The sequence below is a fragment of the Dermacentor albipictus genome, chromosome 10 (genome assembly GCF_038994185.2).
Source record: "Dermacentor albipictus isolate Rhodes 1998 colony chromosome 10, USDA_Dalb.pri_finalv2, whole genome shotgun sequence".
In the NCBI taxonomy this organism is placed as follows: domain Eukaryota; kingdom Metazoa; phylum Arthropoda; class Arachnida; order Ixodida; family Ixodidae; genus Dermacentor; species Dermacentor albipictus.
Window position 1 is genome coordinate 4,276,774 of NC_091830.1, and position 27,564 is coordinate 4,304,337.

Genomic DNA, 27,564 nt, shown 5'->3' on the forward strand with positions numbered 1-27,564 from the left:
ACGACGCACAGGAAGTTGCAAGAATGAATTACATGTATAAAAACAGCTACATCGTACCGCTGAGCACGGCGCAGCTTCGAATGTGCTGCACTGTTTTAGTGAGACGTGTTATAGTACGCAGCAGCGTCGTTTAATGCCCACGTGCTTCGCTGTCGCCGTTGTCCCGATTTCACCGTTTTATCCCTTTTTCTTTCAACATTCGCTGACACGAAAGAAGGTGGCCGCACTACGACAGGACTTTCTTTTCTAGTCGGCGGCATTCTTCTGAAAGAGCAAGTAAAACCAGAAGAAAAACGGAAATAACGAGAATCAGAAGACGGGACCGCCAGCAAACCGTGGCCAGCCGCTTTATAATGGCGCACGACTACATAAACACGATGCCCGAGTCCCCCTTCGCCATCCAGCTTTCGCGTGTGCCTGCGCGCCCTTAAACTATTTTTGTTTTTGCGTTCGGACGAAGCGCGCGCGCGCGCGCTTCTTCAAGATGGCGGTTTACTCCGCCGGAACGGTGGTCTGGCCGCCTCCTAATTGGCCGAAGGGCGCCAGCGTTGGCCAATTAGGGCTTCAGCGCGGCGGCCTCCATTGGCTGCGACTGAAACGCGGCCGACGGCGTCGCGTTACGAACGGCCCAATGGCGTCGCGTCGCGGGCCTGATTGGCCGTGTCAGAACTCCTCCTCCTCCTCCACCTTCTCTTCGCTCCTAGCGCGCGCTTCTCTTTCCTGTTCCTCCTCTCGTTCCACATCCGGGAAGAAGCAGATGGCGGAGGAGGGTCGGCGCTTCCTCCGCGGTGCCCGGAGGTGGGGACCGGGGCTTTTGTCACGAGTGCGTGTTCGCGGGATATCGGCGTCTTGACGCGGCGACGGGTTCGGCGGGGTTGCGGCGGGGCGCAGTCGCGCCATGCAGCGTGGCCCGGCGGCTCAACATCAGCGCTCGCCGTTCGCCATCCAGGAACTGTTGGGATTGAGCGATGCCGGACTGCCTGCTTCTTCTTCCTCCTCCTCGACGCATCACGGCAACAGCCAGGTGTCCTCGCATGCGGCGGGACTGCACCCGTCAGTGCTGGGGCCGGGGCACTCGCTGGTGCCCCAGGCGCCCCCCATGCACCACCCGCCGCCGCCGCACTGCGGCTTCCCTGGCGACAGGGCCGGCGTGTATCTGGGACACGCGTTCGTGCCCTGTGCACCGTTCCTACACGGCTTCGACGGGTCGGCCCACGGCATGCCACCGGACGTCGCCGGTGAGTCTGACGTCGGAGTGTGTGCGTCGCGCCCATTTTGTTTGTTCGTTTGGCGCCGTCAACATCCCTATTGGGTATTGCGTAAAGGCGCACATGCCAGCATGCCGGAAACGCAGTCGCAGACAAAGCTAAACTACGGAAAAGAGGGAATATCGCTTTGGGGGCGGGAAGCTATAGTATACGTACTTTTTACAGCACACCGAACAGGCAGACAGCATAGTCAGTGAGAACACGATGGAGGACAGTCGCCGTGAGGAGATTGCTGTCAAGTGACCAAAACCCTGTCAATATCAACGAGTTCCGTCTCAGGCTGTCATACTGTCACACATACGCAGTCGTATATACAAGTTGTAGGCAGACAACTGCTACAAAAAACAATGAGAAGAAACTTGTAAAGTTGTGAAGCGAGTTTTGCTCAACAAAAGCATGGTGTGTGACTTTCGGGACTATTCTTTTCCTACATGCACGAACTCACGCGATTGCGACCTCTGACATCAATTATTGAAACTGACGGCTGATTCTGCCCTCGTGCTAAATTAACAGCGCACGTGTAGCCATTTGATGAGGCACCACGTGTGAGCAGCATGAGAAATGCCTCCGCATGGCTGCGCGCTTCATCCATGGACCGCGTGGCAAAAACAAGCTCAGTCAGCCAGTGACGAAGCGCGAACCTGACCGATCTCCAGTGGAGATCGGTTCTCTCCTCCGCGTCAAGCGAGAAGCCGTCTCTGCTGCGACAACACTGGTGGTCATCGTGCAATAACCCGGTATTCAGAGTCGGTCGAGCGTGGCTGCATGCGAGCCTGCGAAGTGCTGTGCATATGCATGCACTGTCCCTTGATAAACTATTTCCCCTGATGCGTTAAAATAAACCTAAAATAAAGCGGGGAAACCCGTTTCTACTGGTGTGCACTGCCGGCACGAAGTCGCGGGTTCGTGTTCTGACGGTTGCATTCCTCGAAGGGAAACGGCATGCTGCAGTAATGCTCGTGCAGTAATACCTTCGTCCAAGTATAGGAAAGGCGTATACCTCAGGTGGTCGAAATTAATCGGCTGAATTCACGTACCTCACGTATAGTCAAACAATATAGGGATGTTAGATTATTATACTAATTATTGCATAAACAGTTAAATTTGTGCATATGGTTATCGCTAACACGTTGTAACAATGAAGACTGCTAGCTGATGGCAACGATTTCAGAGGGAAGCATGTGTGAGCGCAGTGTTTTATGATATAGTAACTAAGAAAAAATTGAGAGGGTGTCCGCAGTCGCGCTTGTTTAGAGATCACCTCTAAGCATGTGAACGGACAGGCCATGCCGAAGGCACTGCACCAACGGACGGCGAGACCGACAGGAGAGTAGGACACAAGGGGGAGAGGGGGGCTTGTGTCCACCGGTTGGTTGCTTTCATAATGGATTACTAACAATAGTCGAGTCACGCACCTTGTTTCACAGGTATACGGCGACGTTTACCGTGGCGTTCTCCTCCGCTGTGCAGAACTCCTAACAATTTCTTAAAGCGTCATTGGCCTAGACTTCAATGGCATACGTCTATGATACATATATGTATACGATGCCAAAGTGCTCAACATTGTAGTTGCTTTGCATCTATTTATTATGAATGAAGGATGATGACAGGCAACGTGGATCCCTCCAGCTGTTTATCACCAAACGCTGAACAGTCAGCTGCAAATGAAAAAGAAAGCATAGAAAAAAAATGTGCATACATAGGAAATTTTTGCATAGTCAGATAGAGACAGTATAGGAAATGTTTATTCCAGACACTTCACGGATAGTTGCTTTTAAACAAGAACAAGCTTGAATATTGTACTCTGAATGTGCGTTTTTTAGGCAGTTGCAAGTCCAGCACGTAAACAAGTCTGTCACACGATCATTAATTAATTTATAGGTATCATTATGTTTTTTTGTAAATGGCTCATAAATTATACAAAAATCTTGGTTCCTATACCTCACAATATTCGACACAATAATTGCGTCAGCGCTCACGATATAAAGCTCAAAGGGGTGCTATGCTGGCCTCGCGGATCGCACTTGACGGGATCAAAGCGTCCGCCGTCCAGCTAGATAACGGGTCGAACGCAGTTGAACATTTAAAACAAACTTTAATTACACTGAGAAGGTCAAAAAAGCAAGTTAAAAATACACAAAAACGTTCAGTTTTAGCCCCGTAAAAAAGTGGTCCGGTCTCTAGGGCTGGTGGGGCGAGTCTGCCCGTCCCGCGCTTTTCCAACTGTGGTTTCCATCCCCGTCGACGCCCCCGGGCACGGGAAACAGCCGACCACCCCGAAGCGTCGTCACTGGGTTTCTTTCAGGAACCGAACGGAGGGAGCGGGGTCCTTTCTCTCGCGCACAGCTTGGAGTCCGCGGGGGGCCAGTGAAAGAGAAAGCCATAAAAGTAAGGGAGGCCCGCTTCCCTCTTGAAAGAAAAGTCTGGCCGTACATTCGCGACGCGCACAGAACACTCCCCGTCTGGTGTCTTCCGTTGTTAAGACGCCACCACTATATCACGGTCACAGCAAACGCACAACTTCTGTTGTTGGCCGGAAGAATGTTTTCACAACCCCGTCTTTGGCTGTTTTCAGCTCGACCTTGCGCACCCTTCCATCTGCGCTGGGCAGGCTTCGTGTAATCACTCCGACGGGCCAGTCGTTGCGGGTTGCTTCTTTATCCCTGAGTAGAACGACGTCGCCTTCTTTGAGGTCGGGTTTTGTTGCTTGCCATTTTCGGCGTTGTTGCAAAGTAGTGACATACGTTGTGCGCCAGCGCTTCCAGAACTCGTCAGCCAGGTTTTGCACGAGACGCCAATGCCGTTTGTAGAGGTTGCTTGTATCTAACTGCCCAGTTGTTACAGATGCGCTTCCGTGTTTTTGGGTTAAGAGTGTCGCCGGAGTTAGGATTGTGGGATCTTCGGGGTCAGACGAAGTAGGAGTTATGGGCCTGGCATTAATGATGGCCGCAACTTCTGCCAAAAAGGTTGCAAGAATGTCATGCGTGAGTCGTTGATGACGTGACTGCATGAGCATTGAGTCAAGAATGCGACGTGCAATGCCTATCATCCGCTCCCACGCACCGCCCATATGGGACGCGTGCGGTGGATTGAATATCCATTTGCAGCCGTTTCCGCTGGGGAACTTGCCTATTTGTGAGCGATGAATGCCCTCAGCGCTGATTCCAAGTTCTCTGCAAGCTCCGATAAAATTGGTCCCGCAGTCAGAGCGTATTAGCTTGACGGGCCCTCGCACTGCTAGGAACCTTCGGAAGGCATTAATGAAACTCGACGTATCCATTGATTCGATCAGCTCAATGTGCACTGCGCGAATGCTTAAGCAGGTGAACATGACTGCCCAGCGCTTGCTGTTTGCAACACCACCTCTCGTTCGGCGAGAGACAATCATCCAGGGACCGAAAACATCGATTCCAACATTCGTGAAAGGAGGATCTGTGCTGATTCGGTCTGCCGGAAGGTCAGCCATCTTCTGGTCGTGAAAGCGCCCTCGCAGCTTCTTGCATGAAATGTATGCTTGCAGCACGGATGAGATGCACCTTTTACCTCCGACGATCCAATACCCAGCAGCTCGTACGGCTCCTTCTGTGAAGTGTCGGCCCTGGTGTTGCACGCATTCATGGTGGTGGCGCACGAGAAGCTTCGCCACATGGTGCCGACCCGGCAATAAGAGAGGGTGTTTCTCATCGTCTGGAAGGTCGCTTCTGTTCAAGCGGCCGCCGACGCGGATCAAGCCGTTGGCGTCTAAGAATGGGTCAAGCCTTCGAAGCGAGCTTGTCTTGTGAACCTGCTCTCCTCTCTGGATACAGCATATCTCTTCATTAAATGCGTCCTGCTGTACTGCGCGAATGATGACGAGCCTGGCTTTGGAGAGCGCCTCAACGGGAGCTACCTCTCCTTGTGATGCGTTCTTTGCGCGATGGGCAACCTGGATCAGACTTGCTACAGCACGAGTGAGAGATTTCCAGTTCGAGAGTCTATGAAAGCGTTCAGCTCCGAGTCGCTGTCGTCTGTTCACCTCCGTCGCCAGAGTGCAGACTTCAGGGCGTATTTCTTTGTCTTCATCAGGATTTAAGAGGATGAAGCTCGACGACCGTGCTTCCTCTTCTCGTCGTGAGAGAAAATCAGGTCCGGACAACCAGTTCGTGCTTTTAAGCTGTGCTGCTGGAATCGTTCTAGTGGCGTGGTCTGCTGGATTTTCGTCTGTGTGAACGTATTTCCATTGTTCAGGTTGCGTGCTGCTACGTATCCGCTGCACCCTGTTGGCCACATACACGTAGAACCTTCTTGTTTCGTTGTATATGTAACCCAAGACCACTTTGCTATCCGTGTAGAACGTGACCGAGTTCGGCTGGAAGTCCAATTCTCGTAGTATAGAATCGGTCATCTCTACAGCAAGCACTGCTGCACACAACTCAAGCCTGGGGATGGTGTGTTCTGGTTGTGGAGCAAGCTTGGCCTTTCCCATCACAAATCCGACGTGTCTATTTCCTTGCTTGTCAGTCACGCGTAGGTATGCCACAGCTGCGACGGCCCTTGTGGACGCGTCTGAAAATACATGAATGTCCCTGCTTTCGGCTTCGAGCGTCGAGACTGGCGCATACGTTCTTCGCACGTGAAGGTGCTGTAGTGTCTGGAGAGAGTTCTTCCACTCGTCCCATCTCTGCTTTTTCTCATCCGAGAGCGGTGTGTCCCAGTCATAACCCTTCGTCACGAGGTCACGGAGAAGGTACTTGCCTTGAACCGTTATTGGAGCCACAAACCCTAGTGGATCGTAAAGGCTGTTGACGGTCGACAGCACTCCTCGCCGCGTATATGGCCTGTCCTGACGAGGAGCCCTGAAGACGAAGCTGTCGTCGCCTATGTCCCACAGCAGACCGAGACTTCTCTGCGTAAGCGACGCGTCTGTGCCGAAGTCGAGGTTCTTCAGTCCCTGGGCGTGGTCCTCTCGAGGAAATGCATTCAGCACATTCTGCCTATTCGAAGCTATCTTGTGCAGCCTTATGTTAGCCGTTGCAAGCATTTTCTGTGTTCTTTGCAGCAGACTAATGGCATCTTCTTCGCTCGGAAGAGACTTAAGTGCATCATCGACGTAGAAATCTCTTTCAACGAACTTCCTGGCATCTTCGCCAAATCGTGGGGCAGCTTGTTGGGCAGTCCGTCGAAGGCCATACGTTGAAACAGCTGGCGATGGGCTGTTGCCGAAAACGTGAACCTTCATTCGGCACTCTATGATTTCTCTGGAGATATTGTTGCCCTTAAACCAGAGGAACCTCAGGTAGTTCTGATGGTCCTCGCGAACCATGAAACTGTAGAACATTTGCTGGACGTCCGCTGTAACCGCAACTGGTTCTTGCCGGAAGCGTATCAAAATCCCCACAAGGTTATTCGTCAGGTCAGGGCCGGTCAGGAGAACGTTGTTCAGAGATACCCCTTCATACTGAGCGCTGGAGTCAAACACGACTCGGATTTGATCAGGCTTCTGGGGGTGGTGAACGCCGAATATGGGCAGATACCAACATTCTTCGTCCACGTGAAGTGGTGGAGCTTCCTCCGCATGACCCTTGATGAAGAGCTCGTTCATGAAGTTCACGAAACGTTCCCTTGTTTCAGGATTTTTTCGCAGGGTACGCCGTAGCGAGAGCAGACGAGACAGAGCTTGTTCTCTGTTGTTCGGAAGCCGACTTCTCGGTGTGCGAAAGGGGAGAGGGGCGACCCAATTATTTAATTTGTCTTGGGTGAATTCACCATTCATTATCTTGAGGAATGTCTTGTCTTCCATGGAGAGAGCACGCTGGTTGTCAAGTTCTGTTGTCTCGAAAAGATTCGGGGCCAGGTTGTCATCCAATGTTGCTGCCAATCGTAAATCTTTTGAGACCTTATCCGCAGAGTAGTGAATTGGCGCCTCCCTAACAAAGAAATGTCTTGGGCATGGCTCAAAAAGGGATGGTCGCCCACTGTCCAGCACATGGGTCTTGAACACGTTGACGCTGCCCGTTTTCCGCGTTCGACCAACGCAAACGTCACCGACAATGACCCATCCGAGGTCGAGCTTCTGAGCATACGGCGCGTCGTGGGGTCCGTTGATTGTCTGACGAACCTTGTGAGCTCTTAGGATGTCCCGGCCAAGGAGGAGCAGTATTCCAGCCTTCTCAAGAGGAGGAATGTGATTTGCTACTGACTTCAAGTGCGGGTAGTGCCTTGCAGCGTCAGGTGTCGGAATTTCCTCTCTGTTTTCTGGAATTGCCTTGCACTCGAGGAGAGGTGGAAGAGGAAACTTGACTTCGCCTGACATGCTCTGCACGAAAAAACCATGAGCGACTCTTCCAACCACTTCAGTACTGCCGGAGCAAGTGCGGAGCGTGTATTGCGTAGGCGTCCCCTTCACTCCGAAATCGTTGAGGAGTTCTGGCCTAACCAACGAGCGATTACTCTGGTCGTCAAGAATCGCGTACGCTCTGACTATTTTCTCAGGCTGAGTCTCATGGGTCACCTCTACGAGGCAGATTTTAGCACACGACATTGTGCTGCTGCCAGCGTTTGCCACTTCGGTACGCCTAGATGTGACTCTTCTTTCTGAGTCATCTGTGGTACTGTCATCAGACCCACTAGCCCTTGACGGCTCTGAGGTTGGCGGTGCTGGGTGAAGCGCTGTGGCGTGGTCGGCGCTGTCGCATATGAGGCATATCATGACTGCCTGACATTGCCACTGCATGTGGTTCTTGGATGAGCAGCATCGTAGGCAGATCCCTTGCTTCTTTATGAAAGATTGCCGCTCTTCCAAAGTTTTCTCACGGAAGGCGCGACACCTTTCCAAAGGGTGAGGTTTCTTGTGATATGGACACCACCTTTTAAAGTCCCTCGATTCCGGTTGCTGTTCGTTAGCAGTGGCATCTTGATAATTCTTGGCAAAAACAGGATCCACTTCTGTTTTCCTCGCTGACACAGACGATCTTTGCCGCGTGGTCTTGGTACCATTGTCTTCCTTCCTTTGATTGAATTCAGACGAGGCATTTTGTGGATGCAAGATGAAACTCGGGTCGTTCCTCATGCTGGCTTGATCTCTAACAAATTTGCAAAAGAAAGAAAAGGGTGGAAATGCAGTGTCATGATCTTTTTTGTATTTCGACCCCGCCGACATCCAATTTTCTTGAAGTCCTGATGGCAACTTCGAAACAATTTTGTTGACCCCTCTTGCGGTATCCAAATAGCCAAGACCGGCGAGATACGGGTCAGTTTTCGCAGCCTCGAGTTCTAGCAGGAGGTCGCCAAGTTCCTGGAGTCTGGTATTTTCCCGGTAAGCTATCTTCGGGAAGTCTTCCAGCCGCTTCAGTAGTGCATCCTCAATTGCCTCAGGGCGCCCGAAGACGTCGTCGAGCCGTTTCCACACAACGTTCAAGCCCGTTGAAAAGTCATCCACGTGCACCGATTTCAATCTCCGAGCCTGATTTGACGATTCAGGGCCGAGCCATTTGATGAGAAGGTCCAGCTCTTCCTGGGCCGAAAGACCTAGATCTCTGACGACACCTTTAAACGATGATTTCCAAGCGCGAAAGTTCTCAGGTCGATCATCAAACTTGATAAGACCGCTTGAAACAAGGTCTTTGCGGCACAGGAATTTGAGGACATCGGCTAGCTCTGAGCTTGAACTGTTGTGTGTCGGGGCGTGCACAAGCGGCTGCGGACCAACTCGTAAGTTCATAAGACGACTCGTAGCTCCAGCATGCTTACAACTTGGGTTGTTAGGGGCAGCATCGTAGTCAGGTGGACGTTCATCAGCTCGCAGACACATCGAATTATTCGCAGCTGTGTTGGCCCTCGGCGACGTGCGAGCATTGTTCACGTCGTCGCTTGAGTTGGTAACGGCCTCCTCAGTAAACACGAGCGCAGAGTTGCGTAGGGCTTGCTGCTCATCGATATAACTCCTAGTCTGCAGCGTTCGGTCCACAGGAGGGAGCGTGCGCATGCGCTCCCCGCCATCCTGCTCCACGGCTGCCTCGAGCGCATTCGCCTGTGCGTTTGCAGCTGCCGCTTCTTTTTCATGCTGCAAAATATCCAATTCAGCCTCAATCCTTGCCCTTTCAATACGCATCGCGGCCTCTCTGCGACCAAACTCTGCTCTGGCCCGGACGGCTTCAGCTTGTGCGCGTGCTTGTACGGCGGCTAGGCTGATTGTTGACGAGCCCGATCGTCGTGACCTCGAAGAAACGCTTGAGTGGGCCGATAGAGAGTGCTGCGACGTTACCTCTTGTAAGCGGTCGCGTTCTCGTTCTGTAGCCTCACGTAATTTGTCGCTTACAGTCACATAACGATCTGCGTCGATTGCTTTTTGGAGTTCTAATTCCTGCTGGGTTTCAGATCTGCTCGTTCTGGCGAGGAAGGTAGAGTATCTGGCTGCGACGTGTTCGTAGCGCTCATAGCTTGCGCGAAGCTGCGTTGCGGCGTTGTTAACGTCTTCCTCTTTTGCATATGACACTTTGAAAATAGCTGTCTCCACGTTCTTCCAGGCAGCGTCTATTCTCCGGCAGTGCTCTTCGCGGCTCGTTTCATACGTTTCTTTAGCTTTCATGGAAAACGTAGTTGCTCTTTGTGGTCGAATATTTGCCGTGGAAGCTTCATGCTCTGCTGTCATAATTTGAGACGTTTCAGGCGTCAGCTTGTCCTGATCCATTTTGGCGTGCGTGCTTCACGACGTATCTCAGTCAAAGCGGACGTATGTGGTGAAGCCTGCTAAGCTGCGCGATGAAATTTGAAACGAGCCCACCTTGTCGATGCCCTGTGTGCCGTCAGCTGCTCAACTTGTAGGCGATGCCGTGTCCTTGCAGTAGGCGGATGTCATGGTCAAACCGGAGGTCTTGCCGTGCGACGTATTCCACTGCAGCGGATGTTGAGTTGGCGGCCGATGGCAGTCGACTTCACTTTTTTACTATGCTGGCCTCGCGGATCGCACTTGACGGGATCAAAGCGTCCGCCGTCCAGCTAGATAACGGGTCGAACGCAGTTGAACATTTAAAACAAACTTTAATTACACTGAGAAGGTCAAAAAAGCAAGTTAAAAATACACAAAAACGTTCAGTTTTAGCCCCGTAAAAAAGTGGTCCGGTCTCTAGGGCTGGTGGGGCGAGTCTGCCCGTCCCGCGCTTTTCCAACTGTGGTTTCCATCCCCGTCGACGCCCCCGGGCACGGGAAACAGCCGACCACCCCGAAGCGTCGTCACTGGGTTTCTTTCAGGAACCGAACGGAGGGAGCGGGGTCCTTTCTCTCGCGCACAGCTTGGAGTCCGCGGGGGGCCAGTGAAAGAGAAAGCCATAAAAGTAAGGGAGGCCCGCTTCCCTCTTGAAAGAAAAGTCTGGCCGTACATTCGCGACGCGCACAGAACAGGTGCCTTATCGTTGATTTCGCTGAAGTAGGCATTACACTTACACCTGCATGCCACGACTTCATAAGTGCGTACACAAGTTTTACCGTGCACATAAAAGGAAACAAAAGGGAAAGAAATAAAGCGCTATAAAAATGCGTCACGCATGTACACGCGCGAATTTGTTAACATTTTCACTAAGATATCCTTGGCAAATATGTACGAATATGATAACGAGGCGAGTCACATCTCGCCTAAAAATTCGATCTTCTCGTGGAAACAAAATATCACTGGATGAATGGATGGATGTTGTGAGCTTCCCCTTTGGAACGGGGCGGTGGGTTGCGCCACCAAGCTCTTGCTTTTATACTGCCTTGTGTCCTACCTAAGTTAAACAATACAAAAAATATAAACACTATGAACTCCCACGCCCAAATTTTCTGATCCCCTATTGCGAACAGTGCTTTTGTACGTCTCCGTCTTTAGTCGTTTCCCTACTTTTTTTCCACCAATCCTCCAATCGCCTCTTACTAATGCCTATTGTGGGCTTGTTTGCTTTACCACTGCTCCCGCTGAACCCAAGGGCTTCAAGGAGGCCAGTGGTGCCTAAATCGACCGCTGCAGATAGACGTCTTCACATTCTAATAAAACATGCTCCACAGTTTCCCTATAGCTTTACCGCAGCAAGCACATGCTCCTTCTTCCTTCTTATATCTCGCTTTATAGGTGCGTGTTCTAAGGCATCCCGATCTCGCTTCGAAAAGTAATGAGCTTCCCTTTGAGTTATCATAAATGGTTTCTTTCCTGATTTCGTTTTTTTCTCTTAAGTAGTTACTCATGGCAGGTTTCTTTTCCATTGCCGCCACCCATGAGATTATTTCAGCCTCTCTGACTTTCCGCTTGACCTTCTTTGTTGCTGTGTTGCCCACCCTACAGGCCGCATACTTGCTGGTAAGCTTCCTAGTTCTTTTCCTCCACTATGAATCAATGTTTTTCCTGTACAGATACCTGACCACTCTCCCAGCCCATTTGCTTTCTTCCATATTCCTCAGCCGTTCTTCATACACAATTTTACTGCGAGCTTCCCTCACTTCCCAACTAGTCCAACCCATATCACCCTGCACAGCTTCATTTGTAGTCTTCCCGTGAGCGCCCACTGCGAGGCGACCCACTGACATTTGGTTCCCGTCGAGTCCTGATTGTACCTCTGATTTAAAGCAAACAACCGCATTTCCAAAAGTAAGTCCTGGAACCATTACACCTTTCCACATACCTCGGAGGACCTCGTACCTATTGTATCCCCATAGCGCTCTGCAGTGTGCTTCACTATGGCTGGATTTCTCTTTCCTTTACTGTTATGGTTTTTTCCTGTGTTTCCATATATCTATTGCCTTCGTTTATCCATATACCAAGGTATTTATATTCTGTTGCCCGAGGTATTTCCTGGCCCTGTATCTCCACTGTCTGTTCACTGTTTTCATTGAATACCATAACACCTGATTTTCTAACACTAAATTTCAAACCTAAATTGTTGCCTTCCTGTCCACAGATATAAGCCAGACGTTAATTGCAAATCACTTCGCTTGTTAGCTAGCAACACAATGTCGTCCGCATAAAATAAACATGGAAGCTGCTTCTCCACTACTGTACCCGCCTGTTTGTATGAGAGATTAAACCCGATATTACTTCCTTCTAGCGCCCTCTCCATCCTCACCATGCACATCATAAACAGCAGCGGGGATAAAGGGCACCCCTGCCTCAGTCCCGTGTTGATATGAACTTTTTCCTCGCTCCTCATCCCTTCCAATTCAACGCAAACGGTATTTTATAGGTAAATCTCTCTCAAAAGCTGTAGACAATCGTTATCTAAGCCTTCTCCTTTCAGAATATCCGACAAAATGTTGCGGTCTACGTTGTCGTAGGCTCCTGTAATGTCTAAAAAGGCCGCATACAACGGTCTGCTTTCTGCTTTTGATATTTCAAATACACTGAGTAAGAACAAACAAGTTATCATCCAATCACTTGCACTTGAGTGTGGTGCCATCTTGCGCTGAAGTTAATTTGTTCATACTTTGCATTCTGTGTCAAATTCAGGACACTCTATAGTAACGCAATGGTAAAGAGCACCAAGAACTTGACTCTGCACACACGACGATGGCAAAATGAAGCTTGGCCATTTGGAGCGGGAAAATGTCGCTGCCGAATGCTAATCTGCGGCCAGTCGGGAGTTAAGCGCACAACACCAGTCAGAATAAGATCGCGGAAAGTGCACGCCACGTTGTTGCGTCGCGCATGCAGGGCGGAACAGAAAACCGCGTGTCGCGGTGCACAATGCGTGAAGTGGAACGAATAATTCGACGCCAGTTGTTTCGGTCTAAATGCATGGTCATATTGAAATGCGCAAACATGAAACTGCACTTTTATCTTTTATGACGATACTAGTCAACTGTCCAGTATAAGCATGCATGTGCTGCAAAGTTTGTAACTATATGAAGTTAATGTACTTAGCCTATTACTAAATGAATTACTTAATTTTTCTGCTTTGCAATGATGTCCGCCTGGGCAGATGATTCCCATATATATATATATATATATATATATATATATATATATATATATATATGCATGTAAAGTATCTTGAGCGGTCAAGAGCTATGGCAATTTTGCGCGTATTCACAGCAGGCTTGTTTCATGCACGGAAAACCACCTTCATGGAGCACGTGTTGAGAAACACAAAGCTGTACGGGGATTTTCTCATGTTACTCTACATTTTTCTCATTGACGCTTGTCAACTAAAAATATTTGCGAAGTTCATTGATTAATTAAGAGTAATTATGTAATTAGGCGTAATGCAAGAAAATACTTTGAGTATCTCCAAGCGACAGCAAACAACACTACCTTGCTTCTGTCCAGCTACGTGGCATTCGTATATTTCTAAATCTTCGTGCATGAGAGTTGGGACACCCTGTACATCCGCAAAGTCACTCATTTATAACAGAACAGGATAAAGAGGCGTGTTGTGACGTCAGTGAACACCATCGACGTATATGATGGCAGCGCAGTGACAAACGTTTCATGTTCACACCTGTAGTTCGAGAAAGGCGGTCAAATTACCACGATGAGCCACGTGGTATAGTTAGATTGTAACGAATAACCGGCTGCATCGCGTTTCGTTACAACAGAGGTTCCGCTGTGCCACCTCACTTACCCGTGCAGTGTGTCCGTCGGCGAACAGCTCGGTTTCGGCCTTTCGCTCAATTAACGCGTCGCGCGCGCTTCGTCGCGTGCAGCCGGCGCACGTGCGGCCGTCGAGGCTCTCCGAAATCAATCAAGCGGGCGCCGCATCGCAAGCACGGGTCGACCGAGCTGCTGGAATATGCGCGGCGCGTCTCGATGCAAATCAGCGGCCCTAGCTCGCTATCTTCGCGGCCTCGGTGTCCGTGGCCTTCGGGCACCGAACACAACGCTCTGCCGCTGCGCACGGTTTGTATACCTCTGCACGCGAGGAGCACGCACGCTCGCATGCTAAATTCGGTGCACCTTCGTCGTGACGTGGTGAACTTCGTGTTCGCTCGAAGCACACAAAGCTTGTTAGGTGACCATTTTCCGTAGATAAATATCGTGCACAAATTACGCATGCTTATAAGCTGCCGTAAACTTACGAACAGCACTGCTTACTAACTGCCAGTGCTCCAGTACCTCCACGCGAGAGGCTATATATGTGCACTATATTCGAGTTCCTCGGGTGGAGCTTACGTAACTGACTTGGAGAACGCTGATTGTTACCGCTGGACTGGATTGTATGGGCAGTTTACTTCGTTCGGGACACTCTTGCTCTCCCTTTTCCACTTTCCTCCGTGCAAGGAATATCCAACCATAACCACCTCTGGTTAACGTCCCTGCATGGCTTTCTGTGCATCCTCTCTCTCTCTCACTCTCATAACGATACGTGGTAAATGTGAATATATGCGAAGCGTATGTATACCATAACGCGACACAAACACATTCACACTATTTACACAACCAGCACACGAACAATTGACATCCTGATCTAATTTACTGTGTAAGAAAGCTGTGGTGGGGCAACGAATGAGAGGTTGTTGTTGTTTACACGTCTTTGTTCACATTCTTTAGAGGCCAGCGGGTTGTAGCCGGATACATTCGGGCACGGAAAACTATAATGGCCTTGCTGTGCTTTTTTGAGCGCAGGTCTGTCGGCTGTGGATAGAAGTGGCTTTAAAGAAGCCATGTGCCTTTCGCATTAGAATGGAAAACAAGGCATACGTGTGAAATGCATGCGGTCGCGAGGAAAAGCCTTGCACACGCTTTGCCTGCAGCTGCCCTCGATGCAGCGTATACATGCCTCTATAGAGACGATAACCCGTGACTACGTTGGCTCGTGTTGCTCATAGACCATTTCCAGGACAAGGCATTATGGAATGCCGACCTCATTAGACATCGCTGCCGAAGGCGCTGACACAATTCTTGAGGACAAATTACCTGAACAAAATGCTTTAGCCTTAATTGGTATTCATTCTGATCATGTGATGCGATTGTGAGTGTTTATCGAGACCGGCCGTGCACATGTGATAGTGTCTCTGCTATCTTATTATCTTTCTGCCTTCCCCATCCCATATATAGTGTAGGGCAGAAAACGGGATTGTTTGTTCCAGTTAATGCCTTTCTCCTTTCTCTCTCCTATGCTAACTGCTTTAGAATGTTTTTTTTTCGCCCAGTTATTCTGGCAATTTTTGAAGTGATCTTTCCATCTAGGATCGTGTTTCCTTGCGTGACGTAAGTTCGCTATGCTAATAACCTTATTGCTCTTCACTGTGAGTTTGATGAAGGTTGCGCAATATATGCACCATTTTGTTCGTGTCATCGTTGTTGAATGGTATTTGCTGAGTCATTCTTGTCATCCCTAATAAGCTGTCGGCGGGGACGCTATCGCTGGTTTGGGCGGCTCTTCCTTCCGAAAGCCCCCAATGGATTTTTTAAGACGAAGCTTTCCTTGGCTCTGGCTCAACTTTCCCGCACTTTACATGGGTGGCTATGCGGCCGAGTAAACTGGGACGATCCAGTGAGCAGCTGCAGTTAATGGCGGGTACTTCAAGGGCTGATCCTGATACCAGCGCATTATACGAGTCTTCGAAAGAGTTTTTGAGTGGTTTGTGTTGCAGGCCCATGTACTGGAGGCAGTGCAAAACCTCATATGTCTATAGCATTAACCAATAATAGAGCTTACGAATGAGCGTCCCCAGTAGCATATCACTGAAGCTCTCGATTGACTTTGACAGTTGTCCTCCAATAGCTTCTGCTCATATTTTTCTTTCTCGAGCATATCAGAAGATAACCGTTGAAGGTACGTGAAGAAGATACGTGAAGATCAGTTAAGTTAGATATGGAAATAATGTTTTCTACTATGAAACCACGTTTCACGATTAATCCCAACGTAATTTGAAGTTTATTGGGGTGCCCTCTCTTACAAGAGCTAAAGACCAAGTGCTAAAGGCCAAATGCTAAAGGCCATGTGCTAAAGGCCAAGAGCTAAAGGCCAAGAGCTAAAGGCCATGAAGCCTGACAGAGGCTCTTGCTCATTGTATGATGCAGCCTAAGTTACTCATAGTTAAGCATAACAGATGGGTTGGTTGCAACCTGCAGATATGCCACAATGAAAAGAAATTGTATAATTAATTGTCTTTGGCCATGAACGAGACCTTAGCCAACGATACCCTGCGACCGCGTGTTAAGCAGTTGAACGCAATACCTACAGAACCGTCGAGTGATTGCTCCAGTTAGATCCCCGATGAAACGTGACCTATATCGCTCCCTGCGACCAGCATCGAGAGAGGGAAAATTAATCATCTTTCTGGGCGTTATAGCTAACTTAAGGCGCGTGAGTGTCCGTATGTTCTTTAGACGTCAAGACAAGGCGTAATCCAAGTCTTCTTTATTTCACAGGAAAGAAATTTACGTTTAACTTTAATAATACACGTTTTTCCCACAATAATAATATTTTACTGCCTAGGGCTCACAATAATTACGGACAAAATACCGTAAGCTTCGCTGCCATCAAGGGAGGAGGAGGAGACAAAGGGGGGGGAAAGACGGGGAGGTTAGCCAGTGTAAGTACCGGCTGGCTACCCTGTGCTGGGGAAGGGGAATAAAAGGAGAAAGAAGAAGAGGGAAAAAATGGAAACCAGAAAATTCACACAGTAACGCGATACTACGCGCTACAACATTCAAAAGCGGTCGCACAATTCACTGCCATCAAAGTGTGGAATATAGTATATACCCTTGGAGGCTACAACCTCTTCCTCATTAATTATTTTCAAACGTTCAGTTCACCTGTTCATGAGCAGTTGATTTATATGACGATCGCTGTCGTTACTTCGTTCTCCATCCACTCCAGTGCATTTCGTGTATTCTTATTTATGTTCGTACAGTTACTTCACGTCGTGTGATTTATTAGTGTTCAATTTCTATTGATTGTATACGCGATACTTCGTTATGCATCCGCTAATTTACTCACTTATTTGCATGTGTTATTCAATTTGGATTAGTTATTCTGTTCGTTATTTCCTATTCTTGCCAACTCCCTGTACTTGTATTATTTGCTTGTGTTTCGCAATTGATTCTGTTTGCTTGTATTGTATGCCTGAATTTCGGTATTGCCTCTGTTATTTTGTGTTATTTTTATGCATATTTTAACAAGAAGTCCCATTGCAGTGTTCACACTAAGGGTCTGTATACCACTCTCCATATGTAACTCCCCATGTAACGTTCAATAAATTCAAACTCAAACAAGTCCCCACGTCGGAACGACGACTCCAGCATAAATCGCTTAGAGAAGCTCGAATTGATTTTTAACGGCCTTTTTCAAAGAGCGTTTAACGTAGAAGTGCAACAGAAGATTCATAGAGCTGTACAATTATTCTTCGCAAATGTGGGGCTTCCCTTGTTAGCCCGCTGTCGATCGCCTCAAGCCTTTATCTTCCTGCACACATTTGGCCTTATTTGGATATAATGCGAAGTAGTTATAGAACGTCCTTCATTCTGAGCTATTTATGCTCCAGAGCATCAAGTCAAGTTCACCGTCCGTAGCAATTAGTACCCGTAAATCAAGGAGACACTATATGCACACTAATAATGTCGCCAATATCGTGCACGAAAGTAAAACACAGCGGAATAAATATACCGTATAAGACTGGCTGTTTCGGCGAACGGCGATGCGATGACAGAGACGGCAAGGTTCACTCGAACTCGTCGGAGGGCGCTCTGAACGTGTGCACACGCGGAAGCGACGCGTTGCCGCGGCGCAGCACTCACGCTCGGCCACTATAAGTACGAGGCGTCTCGCAAAGATGGCGTCGTGCGGAGCGCCGTCGGTGCAGGCCTCGATGGCGTTAGTGAGCATTGAGTGAAATGCACGGGATAACATTAGCGTTACCGCTCCGCTCATACTGCGGTGGTTGCACGCAGCAGCGGACGGCGAACGCTGCCCCGGCTCCGTGCATCCTGTGCAGCGCCGACTGAGCCACTCCGCGTCGCCTGTTTTTGCAGCCAACGCACTGCGCGTCTCTGCAGTCGAGGCCCTCTCGGCGTTCGGACGCGAGCGACGCCTACGCCGTCACGCAGGACAACGGCGACGCGAACGCGCTTCAAGCGCATGCTGCTATCGCAATAATAATAATTAAACAAATCGGTATACTTGCCGAAGACCGCCTTCATTTGAAAAGATTAGTATTGGAGGAAACCATACGCAAAACTTATTTTATTCTACATGTAGATATATTTTGTTGGCGAAAGTCTAACGTCTTCAAATGCAGGAGCCTTTCACGTTCGGCAGCCTTGCGCGCACTGGAGAACAATATTACAGGAAGTTTGTAAACATCGCGAAGACAACACGCTTTCTTTTTTCTTCGTTTTATTGTGATAGAAATTATGTGGACAATCCAGGCGCATTTCTGCCGTCGCCGCGAGGTTCCGTATGCGAGTGAAAGCGTGTGAGGGTGAGCCGGCGAGGGCGGTTCAATGTCGCGTGCGCGAGCGAGGCCCGGATGCGCGCCCTCTCCTGTGGCGCGCGAGGCAGGACAAAGCCACCTATCGACTAATTTGCTATCGCAATCGTTCGCCTTTCGGGCGTAACTGCGAATTTTCTCCCGCTTATTTTATACCGAATCAGCGTTCGGTTTCCAAGAAAAAGAAAGTTGAAATTGCGTATTAAGTGCATGCCTACAAATCAGTATTTTGTTGTGTTTGCATGGCTGCATGCAACGACTCAGTTAGTTCTATCCAGATGCCTAAAATTTATTCGGCATACGTTAATCGGTAATTTTAGAATTGAACAATAACAAGCCTTCCACTTTCTTTCTGCCATATACATTCTCGAGATGGCTAGCGGTGGATGTATAACGCACGCGGAAAAAGTAGGATCGGTGGTTAAAGGAACACGAAAGAGTAACGTTAGGCTATAGCGTGTATTGTTATGTTGAACGTTTATGAAGTACCAGAATTGTTGCTCTTGCTATGGTAAGTCAGAAAAGAAGCAAAATCTAAAGTCGTGCTTGAGTTCCGCCCGCTCTATACCTCCTTGTATTCTCAGCAGTTTTGGACAGCGTCTACTGGAGACTGTATACCTGTGAGTGAATAGAGACCAAGGTGCGGATGCCCGAAGGTGGGCGGCCACCCTATTCCAGGTAGCCGTGGCCCTGTGCTGACAGCCTGGCCCTGTTCGCCAATCGTAGTTGGTCCTCAGGTTTTGGGCTTGTCAGCTGTGCCTCCCGCTGGTCTTCTGTTGCTGCTTGGATAGGCGCTGTCCGCGGGCTCTTTTTGCATTCCCCGACCATGCGGTCAAGGGTGTTTTATGTATTGCAGAACGGACAGTCTCTTGTAAATGTTGAGGGGCACGTTGGGTGTGGTAGAGTGCCGTGGAGATAACTGCCCATTTGAAGTCGGCGTGTAGTATGACGGCTTCTTCTCTGTTAAGCTTGGCGTGTGGTGATTAATATTCCCTCCTGTTCTTCTTGTAGTGTGCCAGAATGTTGCGGTATTTTCTTTCTATCATTTCGTCTTGGTCTGACGGTAGACGATGTCATGGTTGCCCGGCGTACATCTTCTCGGGCGGCGGCGGGAGCCGCTCAGTTTCCCACAAAGGATTCGTGTCCCGGCGTTCAGACAATGCACGTTTCTGGGATGTCTTGGTTCTTGATGAGGTAGAGTGCGTTCTTGCTAATTCTTCATGCCCGAAAATGGCGACAGGGTGCCTGCGAGTCTGTGACGATGATTACGAGCTCGTCACATCGGCAGGTCTGTATGGCCATTGCTATGGCGACCTGTTCGGCTACCTCAATGCCCTAATAGGAGCTATATACTGATGCTGCTGCTATCTGTTCGTTCTGCTTGTCGGTTACGCAGGCAACATAACCACCCTGCCTAGTATCTGGCGACGTCCGTGTACCTTATTTCTGACTTGTTGCCTTCTTTAGCATTTTTTTGTTTTGTAGCGCGGTGTCTGTCGCTTGTCTTCTCTTTTGTTGTATTCTGGGTGCATGTTTCTTGCTATGGGTGCTACGTATATACTTGCTCTCAAGGTCGGGGGTACACGCTGTGGACTGTTGTGTTCTTCTTCGACAGGGTACACAGGTCTTCTGAGGAGAGCTCTAGCGGCAGTGGCTAATAATTTATCTATAAACAACGATTACAGGTACTTCATTTGAAATGAAACCGGGGACTCAAGCAAGTGAGTTTTGAGAACTGTTTCTGACGAGGATTGTTCAAAATATGCGAAAACTCTTTGAAATAGGCGACGTCAGACGCGAAAATAAAGCGGTACCTTATCCTTCATTTTCTCTGTTGGTGACCAACTTCCCTCTACAAGTGAGCGCAAATCGGGTCTTGAAAGAGTGATTCTCTGGATTGAACTTGATGCCTCAGTCGATTTCGCTACGGGCACTATACTTCTTTGCGAAGTGGCCACCGCCTATTGGGATGCCCTGACGTGTCGGAAGTCGAGTCTTCTTCTCATACGGCACCCTTAGCGTTTTCGGCGTTTCGTTGTCGAAGCACCCCACGTACGTGAAACTGCCTTTAAATTGGAATAAAACGAAGGCACGACTCCAGCGAATGAGCTCGACACCAGCGCAGGGTGCCGCTAACCTTGGCTCCTGCCATGGGGCCGATTCTCGCCGGCGCACATCACACGAGCGGCGCCGGGTTCTGGCCACGTGACACCAGCCCTCGCCGCTCCAGGAGGGCGGGGGTGGGGTGTGCGCGCTTCTCGCTCGATAACGAGCGTGGCGCGCGCACGGCGCTCACCTCTGGAGCCCCGGCGACGGCGCTAATGGCGTCATTAGCGGGCGTTGCCCCACTGTCACGCCGGCGGGGCCCCGCCGAGCTCGTCGGGTGTGCGACCCCCGTGCGACGTTTCCGCAGTCCTCCCGCTGCTCACTACATAGGCGGCCATGCCGGCTTTGTCGTGCACGGCTCACCGTTCCGCGATCTCGTGCCTCTCTCTTGCCCCGTGTCCGTCTGCCATTTGTATCGCCCAGTTTAAAATTACATTTTGCAGCGTGGGCAGCTGACACGAACTACGTAAGACCAAGATTTGCACGTGATTCCGGAAATGGTCGGCCCTGCTCGTGCTGAGTATGCGACGGCAGCGAGAAGCGTAATCGCCCATTTACTGTACAGGCAATCGATCGGTCGATCGTTCAGTCGATCAATCACAATCAATCAATCACACGAAGTGTCGTCAAGTGTAGCTGTTGTCAATGGCATATATATATATATATGCATTATCATTACAAACATGCTGCACCACCACCACTGCCATGTGGCGACGACGTCGCTGGCTCGGTATGTAGCGGGCGGCATAAGAAAATAAGAGCTCTCGCCATCGGTGTCATGTGCAGCCCATGCTTGGCCTAAGCTATAGTGTTGGGGCTCGTTTTTTACGCATGCAGGTTCGCCAAAGCCAGGGCCATGGGGCGTGAGCTTTACACATCGGTCACGTGGCATAAATTGTGCGCGCCGTGGGTTCGGTTCGACACGATGCCACTTCTTTTTTCCTCGTCTGCTTGCACGCAAAACAAGTCTTTATGACGTTCAAGTGTCTTCAATTGCCGATTGCGTACAAGCTGGACCCCTTGCTACGGCTACAACTGCCATCTAGCCTTTCCCGCGGCGAAACAGCCTTGCTGTGCCGCTTGTGGCTGGAAGTGGCGTTCACGAACGTTTGTTCCTATCGTATAATGGCCGAGAGCTCGATGTGCGACTGCTGTAGGTGCGAGCATACCATCGAGCACCTATATTGTGTACCTGTCCTCGCTACGACGTACAACGCGTCTCTCTGTCTCGGGACAACCTTAAGGCGACTGGACTCGAGACCGTCCTCCGAGTCAAAGATGGTCGGGCCGTCCATGGCCACACCCGTCAATGGCACAAAAAGCGATTCGTGCAGTAGTGCGCACTATACTTGAAGTGCATCGGTTTAAGAGACTGCTTGCACATGTACCCGTGCATCCTCCCACGTGTACGCAATGCTCGCTCTCTCCCTCTCTTTATTCCTTTTCCCTTAGCCCCAGTGCAGGGTAGCAGACCGGACGCTCGTCTGGTTGACCCCCCTGCCTTTCCTCCACTTGCCTTGCTTTCTTTCTTTCGTCTGTCATGGCGTAACCTGCTCTTGCCTCGGTTAAGATGACTCGTGCTCCTTGAGATTGCTCTCCGGAATTAGGGTCGATCGTCTTGATCAGCGATCGCAGCCGTGCTGTTCTCTCAGCGGCGTTTCTGGAGGCAGCACCGTTCGTCTTCGTGGGCCTCGCTTTAGAACGTCCGGGGCGAGCCGCGATGGGTTACGAGCGGCGATTGAGTCGTGCCTCGCCCGCCAGTTCGTGGACCCGCCCCTTGCCAGTGATTCCAACGTGGATTTGCATCCGCTTAATCATAGTCCTATTTCCTGGCTCTATTATGCGCCAGCATGCAATCTTGCTGCTGTAGGTGGCGCCATTAATTGCGCCTCGGAGCTCCCGGTCACGCAGTGCCATGCATGTGCTGTCGGAGTAAAGGATATTGCTTGTTTGCGCAGGCACTTTCCCTCCTTTCTAAATTCCTTGCGTCGACCTCCCACTGTGTTTGTTGCACTTGGATGGACTTGGCGGCCCAATGATTGACCAAGACAGACGAGTACCCGTGCAAAATTGCGCGAAGCTCCAGTTTTGTCGTCGCTGGTTCACGTTTTGGACATACGACGCGGGTTCAGTTCATTTGCGTGTTTTTCGCAATGTGCCAAGACTATCGCCGTTGAGGCGCTGCAGGGCTTCCGGAACCGTCAACGCGCACACGCGGAGTGTCTGCTCTTCGGCATTCGAGGTCGCCTCTGCGATGGTTCGGGGTCGCTGCACCACGTGCGCCTTCGTCGATTGGTCTTACAAGTTGGCTACATAGAGCTCCGGGCGTCGCCACACAAAGACATATACCGGACAGGAGATTACTCAAACTGGCCTCACTGCGCTTCCAATCTATACATCTGTATGCATATATGACATAAATAAGGATCAAACTCGAGGACGCCCACCGCGGTTGTTTAGCGCACATGGCTATATATGGATCGAATCCCGGCCACGGCGGCCGCATTTCGATGGCGGCGAAAAACATGATGAACGTGGTGTTTGTGGCGCAAGGGCCAAATGTGGCCAAAGAGCGCCATGGTGGCGAAAACACCCGTGTGCTTATCTATAGATTTAAGTGCACGTTAAAGAACCGCAGGTGGTGCAAATTATTCCGGAGTACCTCACTACGACGTGCCTCGTAATCAAATCGTGGTTTTGGCACGTAAAACCACAAATTTATTTAATTTAATTAACTCGCGATGACGGCAACGGCGTCGACAACGATATTGACAACAACAACAAAACAACAACAACAACATGTGTACTGGCATTAACGGATGTATCTTGATTATGTATATAAACGGTGAAAAATCAAATGAAAACATACGCACCCACTGTCACTGTGTCGCGCTGCATCTATATAGCGCAAGGCCGAGAAGGAAGCGGGAAAGCGTAGAACGCCTCGCTGTATGGACAGATTACTTGCGTCACACATGTAAATTGTCCGACACGCAACACAAACCTTGTAGCATAACAACTGTTAAATAAAGGGGATACTTAAACGAGTTCGATGCATGACGCGTATTTCCTCCATCCATCTGAACACATAAAAGGGCGTGCATCTCTTTATCAAGCACATAAAAAAAATTCCTTGCGGCAAAGTCGATAGCCGAAAATGTAGACAAGACCACGCGGGTGAAACGGTTCACATCCCCCTATACAGTGGACCCCTGTGCCATTACGCTGCGCATTATTTTCAGTTCTTTTCTTTAAAATTACCGCGGGAACGATTACGGAAAACATTCATCCCGGGTATGAAGTCAAGTGCATGCGCAAGTGCACGCTTAGAAGTGTTTTAGTCAGAACACGAGTTTTGTCAGTACTCGAGAAAATTGAAACTAATTTCTAGGCCATTATGTCATCACAGACAAAGAAAAGCACCAGTGAAGTGAGTTTTCAATAGCGCGAGATGAAACGAAAATCCAGGATGCAGTGTCAACATTCCCAACCCACCACACGACGTTACATATTCATCTCGGTGTTTAGGCAAAGGAAAACCGTTTTCATCGCAATAAACTTGAGAAGATAGTTACTTTGTTCATACGGAGATACCATTGCTGCATGTATTTCGAGGGCATCAGCAGTAAGCTGAGAGACACTAATGCTTAATAGATAGAAAGTTAGAAAATGTCTAAGCGGATGTTTTGCAAAGCGCTCTACAACTTTCTAATTAGAATTTTCAGTTTAACTTCGTTGCTTCAGAAGTTGGTTAATTATTCTTGACTAATTATATATTTAAGCGAAATACAGAAATCAGCGTGACACACTCCATGCAAAAGTGAGCCACAACATGCATTTGGTCGCGTCGTCTTATATAGAGTGCATCGGCATATTTTAAAGCTAAAGTTAGCTGAAACACCTTGTATATGCAGCCTCTATTTCCCTCCAAAGTTTTCACCTTTCATTAAGTAAGATCTTGCGCAGGTAAAAATTTTGACAGACCCCACTGGTGCAAACTTTCTCAAAACACAACCTTATTAGGCGCGCTAAAATTTTAGAAATTTCTTGACAAGCATTGTTCGAAGCATTGAAGAGTAAAGAAGGAAAGCGACAAGACATAGTCGGCATTTCTGCTATCCCTAAATCCCGAATTCCTTACTTAAGTATAGCTCTAAAGAAGGGAAAGCAAGACAATATTAATAACCACTATACGCATACACGAACACAAGCACACCCAAGGCATGTTTTATATCGGTCAAACACTAGTAATCTTTACTTTCCGTTTTGTGTAAATTTACGTCTACCTTTAGACTACTATGTTGTGGTAGGTGTAATCGCATGATTTGAGAAAACGAATAATGTTGATTTGTTAATGGTGCAAAAGTCTTAATTGGGATAGCGGGCTCCAATGCCTATCCTTTCGTTTACGTTCAGTTAATGCACAACAAACAGCATGGCATGTAACACAGGAGTTCGTGGCCCGCGTTCCCATGGAAGGAGAGAACGGACAGGAGGAGACGCGTTGTCGTATGTGATTCGCGCATGCGCAATGTACCGCCGATTTTGCGTGGATACACTGGAGCAGTTACAAACGGAGCCACTTGTGGCGGACGATGTTTTCGGTGGCTTAGAAGTTCGTGCAAAAATTACGCTGGCACTGCGATCGTTCGGCTACACCAAGACAGAAGAGCAAGTGTTCGGGAAAGGAGGCGAGACATGCATACAGCGAATGTCCGGAGACAACTCGGAACGTCGTAATGGAATGATGCCAAGATACTGTAGGCATTCCGTGGAATATATACTATTCCGTATAAATACCCAGCAAGAACCGTAGGGAACGTCCACCTTCGAAAAGTGCTCGGATTCAAAGCACGGATGGAAGAATGAATTGGTCTGCGGTCGACATAAGCAAGGGACGCTTAGAGTATTGGCGAAAAAAAAAAGGGGGGGGGGGAGCAGGGAAGAGACTGATAGCACCGGGGTTATATTGATAGCACCGGCACCGGGGTTATATGATTATATTTCGCTTAGTGTTACACAGACGAACGTAAGGGACATGACGCGGACGTATGTCCGCGTCCTGCATGTCCCTTTCGTTTGTCTGTGTAACACTAAGCGCAATATAACCATGAACGTCCACCAACTATACCCACGTCCATTGCTTTGCTAAATAGAAATGAGGGTTTTAATGAGGAGGGATGAGATGAAGGAGATAAAGGGAAAATTCTAAACTGCAATATATTTATGTAACACCGGATTATATACCTCAATCAGGTTAGGTGATTATTTGCTGCCGCCTTGTGTCGAAGGGATGTCAAGAGAAATCCCCATCACGCGTACAGCCACCATCATCCTCATTACCGTGGGAGTGAATTAGTATATATATATATATATATATATACTAATTCACTCCCACGGTAATGAGGATGATGGTGGCTGTACGCGTGATGGGGATTTCTCTTGACATCCCTTTTCTGCGGGGCCGCACGTATAGCAGCTAGTCGTTTAGACTTAGCTTTTGTCTCGTGATGTCTCACTTGCAGCGTCCACTGGTTCGCAGAAACCCGCGGAAGCGCCCACATTCCTAACTACCTGAATATAAAGGGCCTAGCAAAATCAGCTTCATCACCTTGTGTCGAAGGGATGTCAAGAGAAATCCCCATCACGCGTACAGCCACCATCATCCTCATTACCGTGGGAGTGAATTAGTATATATATATATATATATATATATATATATATATATATATATATATATATATATATATATATATATATATATATATATATATATATATATATAGTAGATTGATTTGTATGACTTTCGCGCTTGTGGCTTCAGACAATCTCAATGGCGTTCTTTGCTTTGCTCTATCTTTCTAAACTTTCAAGATACGTTTTACCAAGCGCATCAAGGCATCAAGATTTATAAATCTGCAACGTCACAAAGGAGTCTAAGGCCAGATATGCGAATTTTAGGCACATGAATGCAGACGTACAATCTTGCATCTCAGCTAAACTGCCGCCCCATATATCAGTTCCCGCGTAGACGCATTGTGTATAGCGCCAGAGTTTCGTCTGGTAAATTTTGTAGGAAACTATGCTCCGCAATCTGAACTCGTGCGCCTTCACTGCTCAGAACGTGGGCCGTTCCCACATAAAACGTGTCGCATTTCACGTGTGGCCGTATAACGCATACGAATGCCGTCAACGATGGTGGAAACGTTCCGACGTCACGAATGAAGCCACAGGCAGTGATGAAGCCACGGCACCGAGTGAGCTGTCGTTACGTATTCAAGTGTACACACAGCACGGTTATTTCATTCACGAACGTGTACGAAAGTGAGCTAGGACGCGCGGCGGCGACGGGGCGTGACCGCTGGGGGCACTCCACGCTGGTCTTCGGGAAGCGCCGACAGCCGCCGATTCCATCGGGCTGCACTCGTGGTCGAGCGAAGGCGGTTCCGCTCTGCGGAGTTGTTTTTTTTTTTCGTTTTTTGCCCCGTCGTTAAACACACAGCTAGCGCGGCGGCTTTATTTGCACAGCGCTCGCATGCGCACGGTTCTGCGAATGCGAGTACGGCGCCGTCGAGTGACCTGACGTGCAAAGTGGCCGCGTTTCTGGGAGTGCGTGGAGTTTGCGACGGCCGACGTCGCTAATGGTGGGGAAAAGAGCGACGTGCATCCAACGCAAGGAAACAAGGCGCGTTTCTTCTCCTTTCCATGCCATCGCTAAAATTATCAACGTTATTTTGGTGGGAGCTTATATAGCACGCATTCTAGCAAATTCTGAGCATCATGGGATATCTATAAATGTAATTCAGTCGTTAAA

At 49.1% G+C, this 27,564-nt stretch overlaps 1 protein-coding gene and 1 long non-coding RNA gene across 2 annotated transcripts in view; one reads left to right on the plus strand and one right to left on the minus strand.

Moving 5' to 3' along the window:
* Nucleotides 1–712: 712 nt before the first annotated feature.
* LOC139051010 (visual system homeobox 2-like) overlaps nucleotides 713–27,564 on the plus strand; it is an 86,851-nt gene continuing 59,999 nt past the window's right edge. The window contains exon 1 of the mRNA XM_070527996.1: nucleotides 713–1,238. Coding sequence (XP_070384097.1) covers nucleotides 899–1,238 — 340 coding nt within the window. The 5' untranslated portion in view covers nucleotides 713–898. The remainder of the gene's footprint in view (nucleotides 1,239–27,564) is intronic.
* The window catches only part of LOC139051011 (uncharacterized), an 82,389-nt gene continuing 57,660 nt past the window's right edge, over nucleotides 2,836–27,564 (minus strand). Inside the window, exon 3 of the long non-coding RNA XR_011509189.1 lies at nucleotides 2,836–2,926. This is a non-coding gene — a long non-coding RNA (uncharacterized lncRNA). The remainder of the gene's footprint in view (nucleotides 2,927–27,564) is intronic.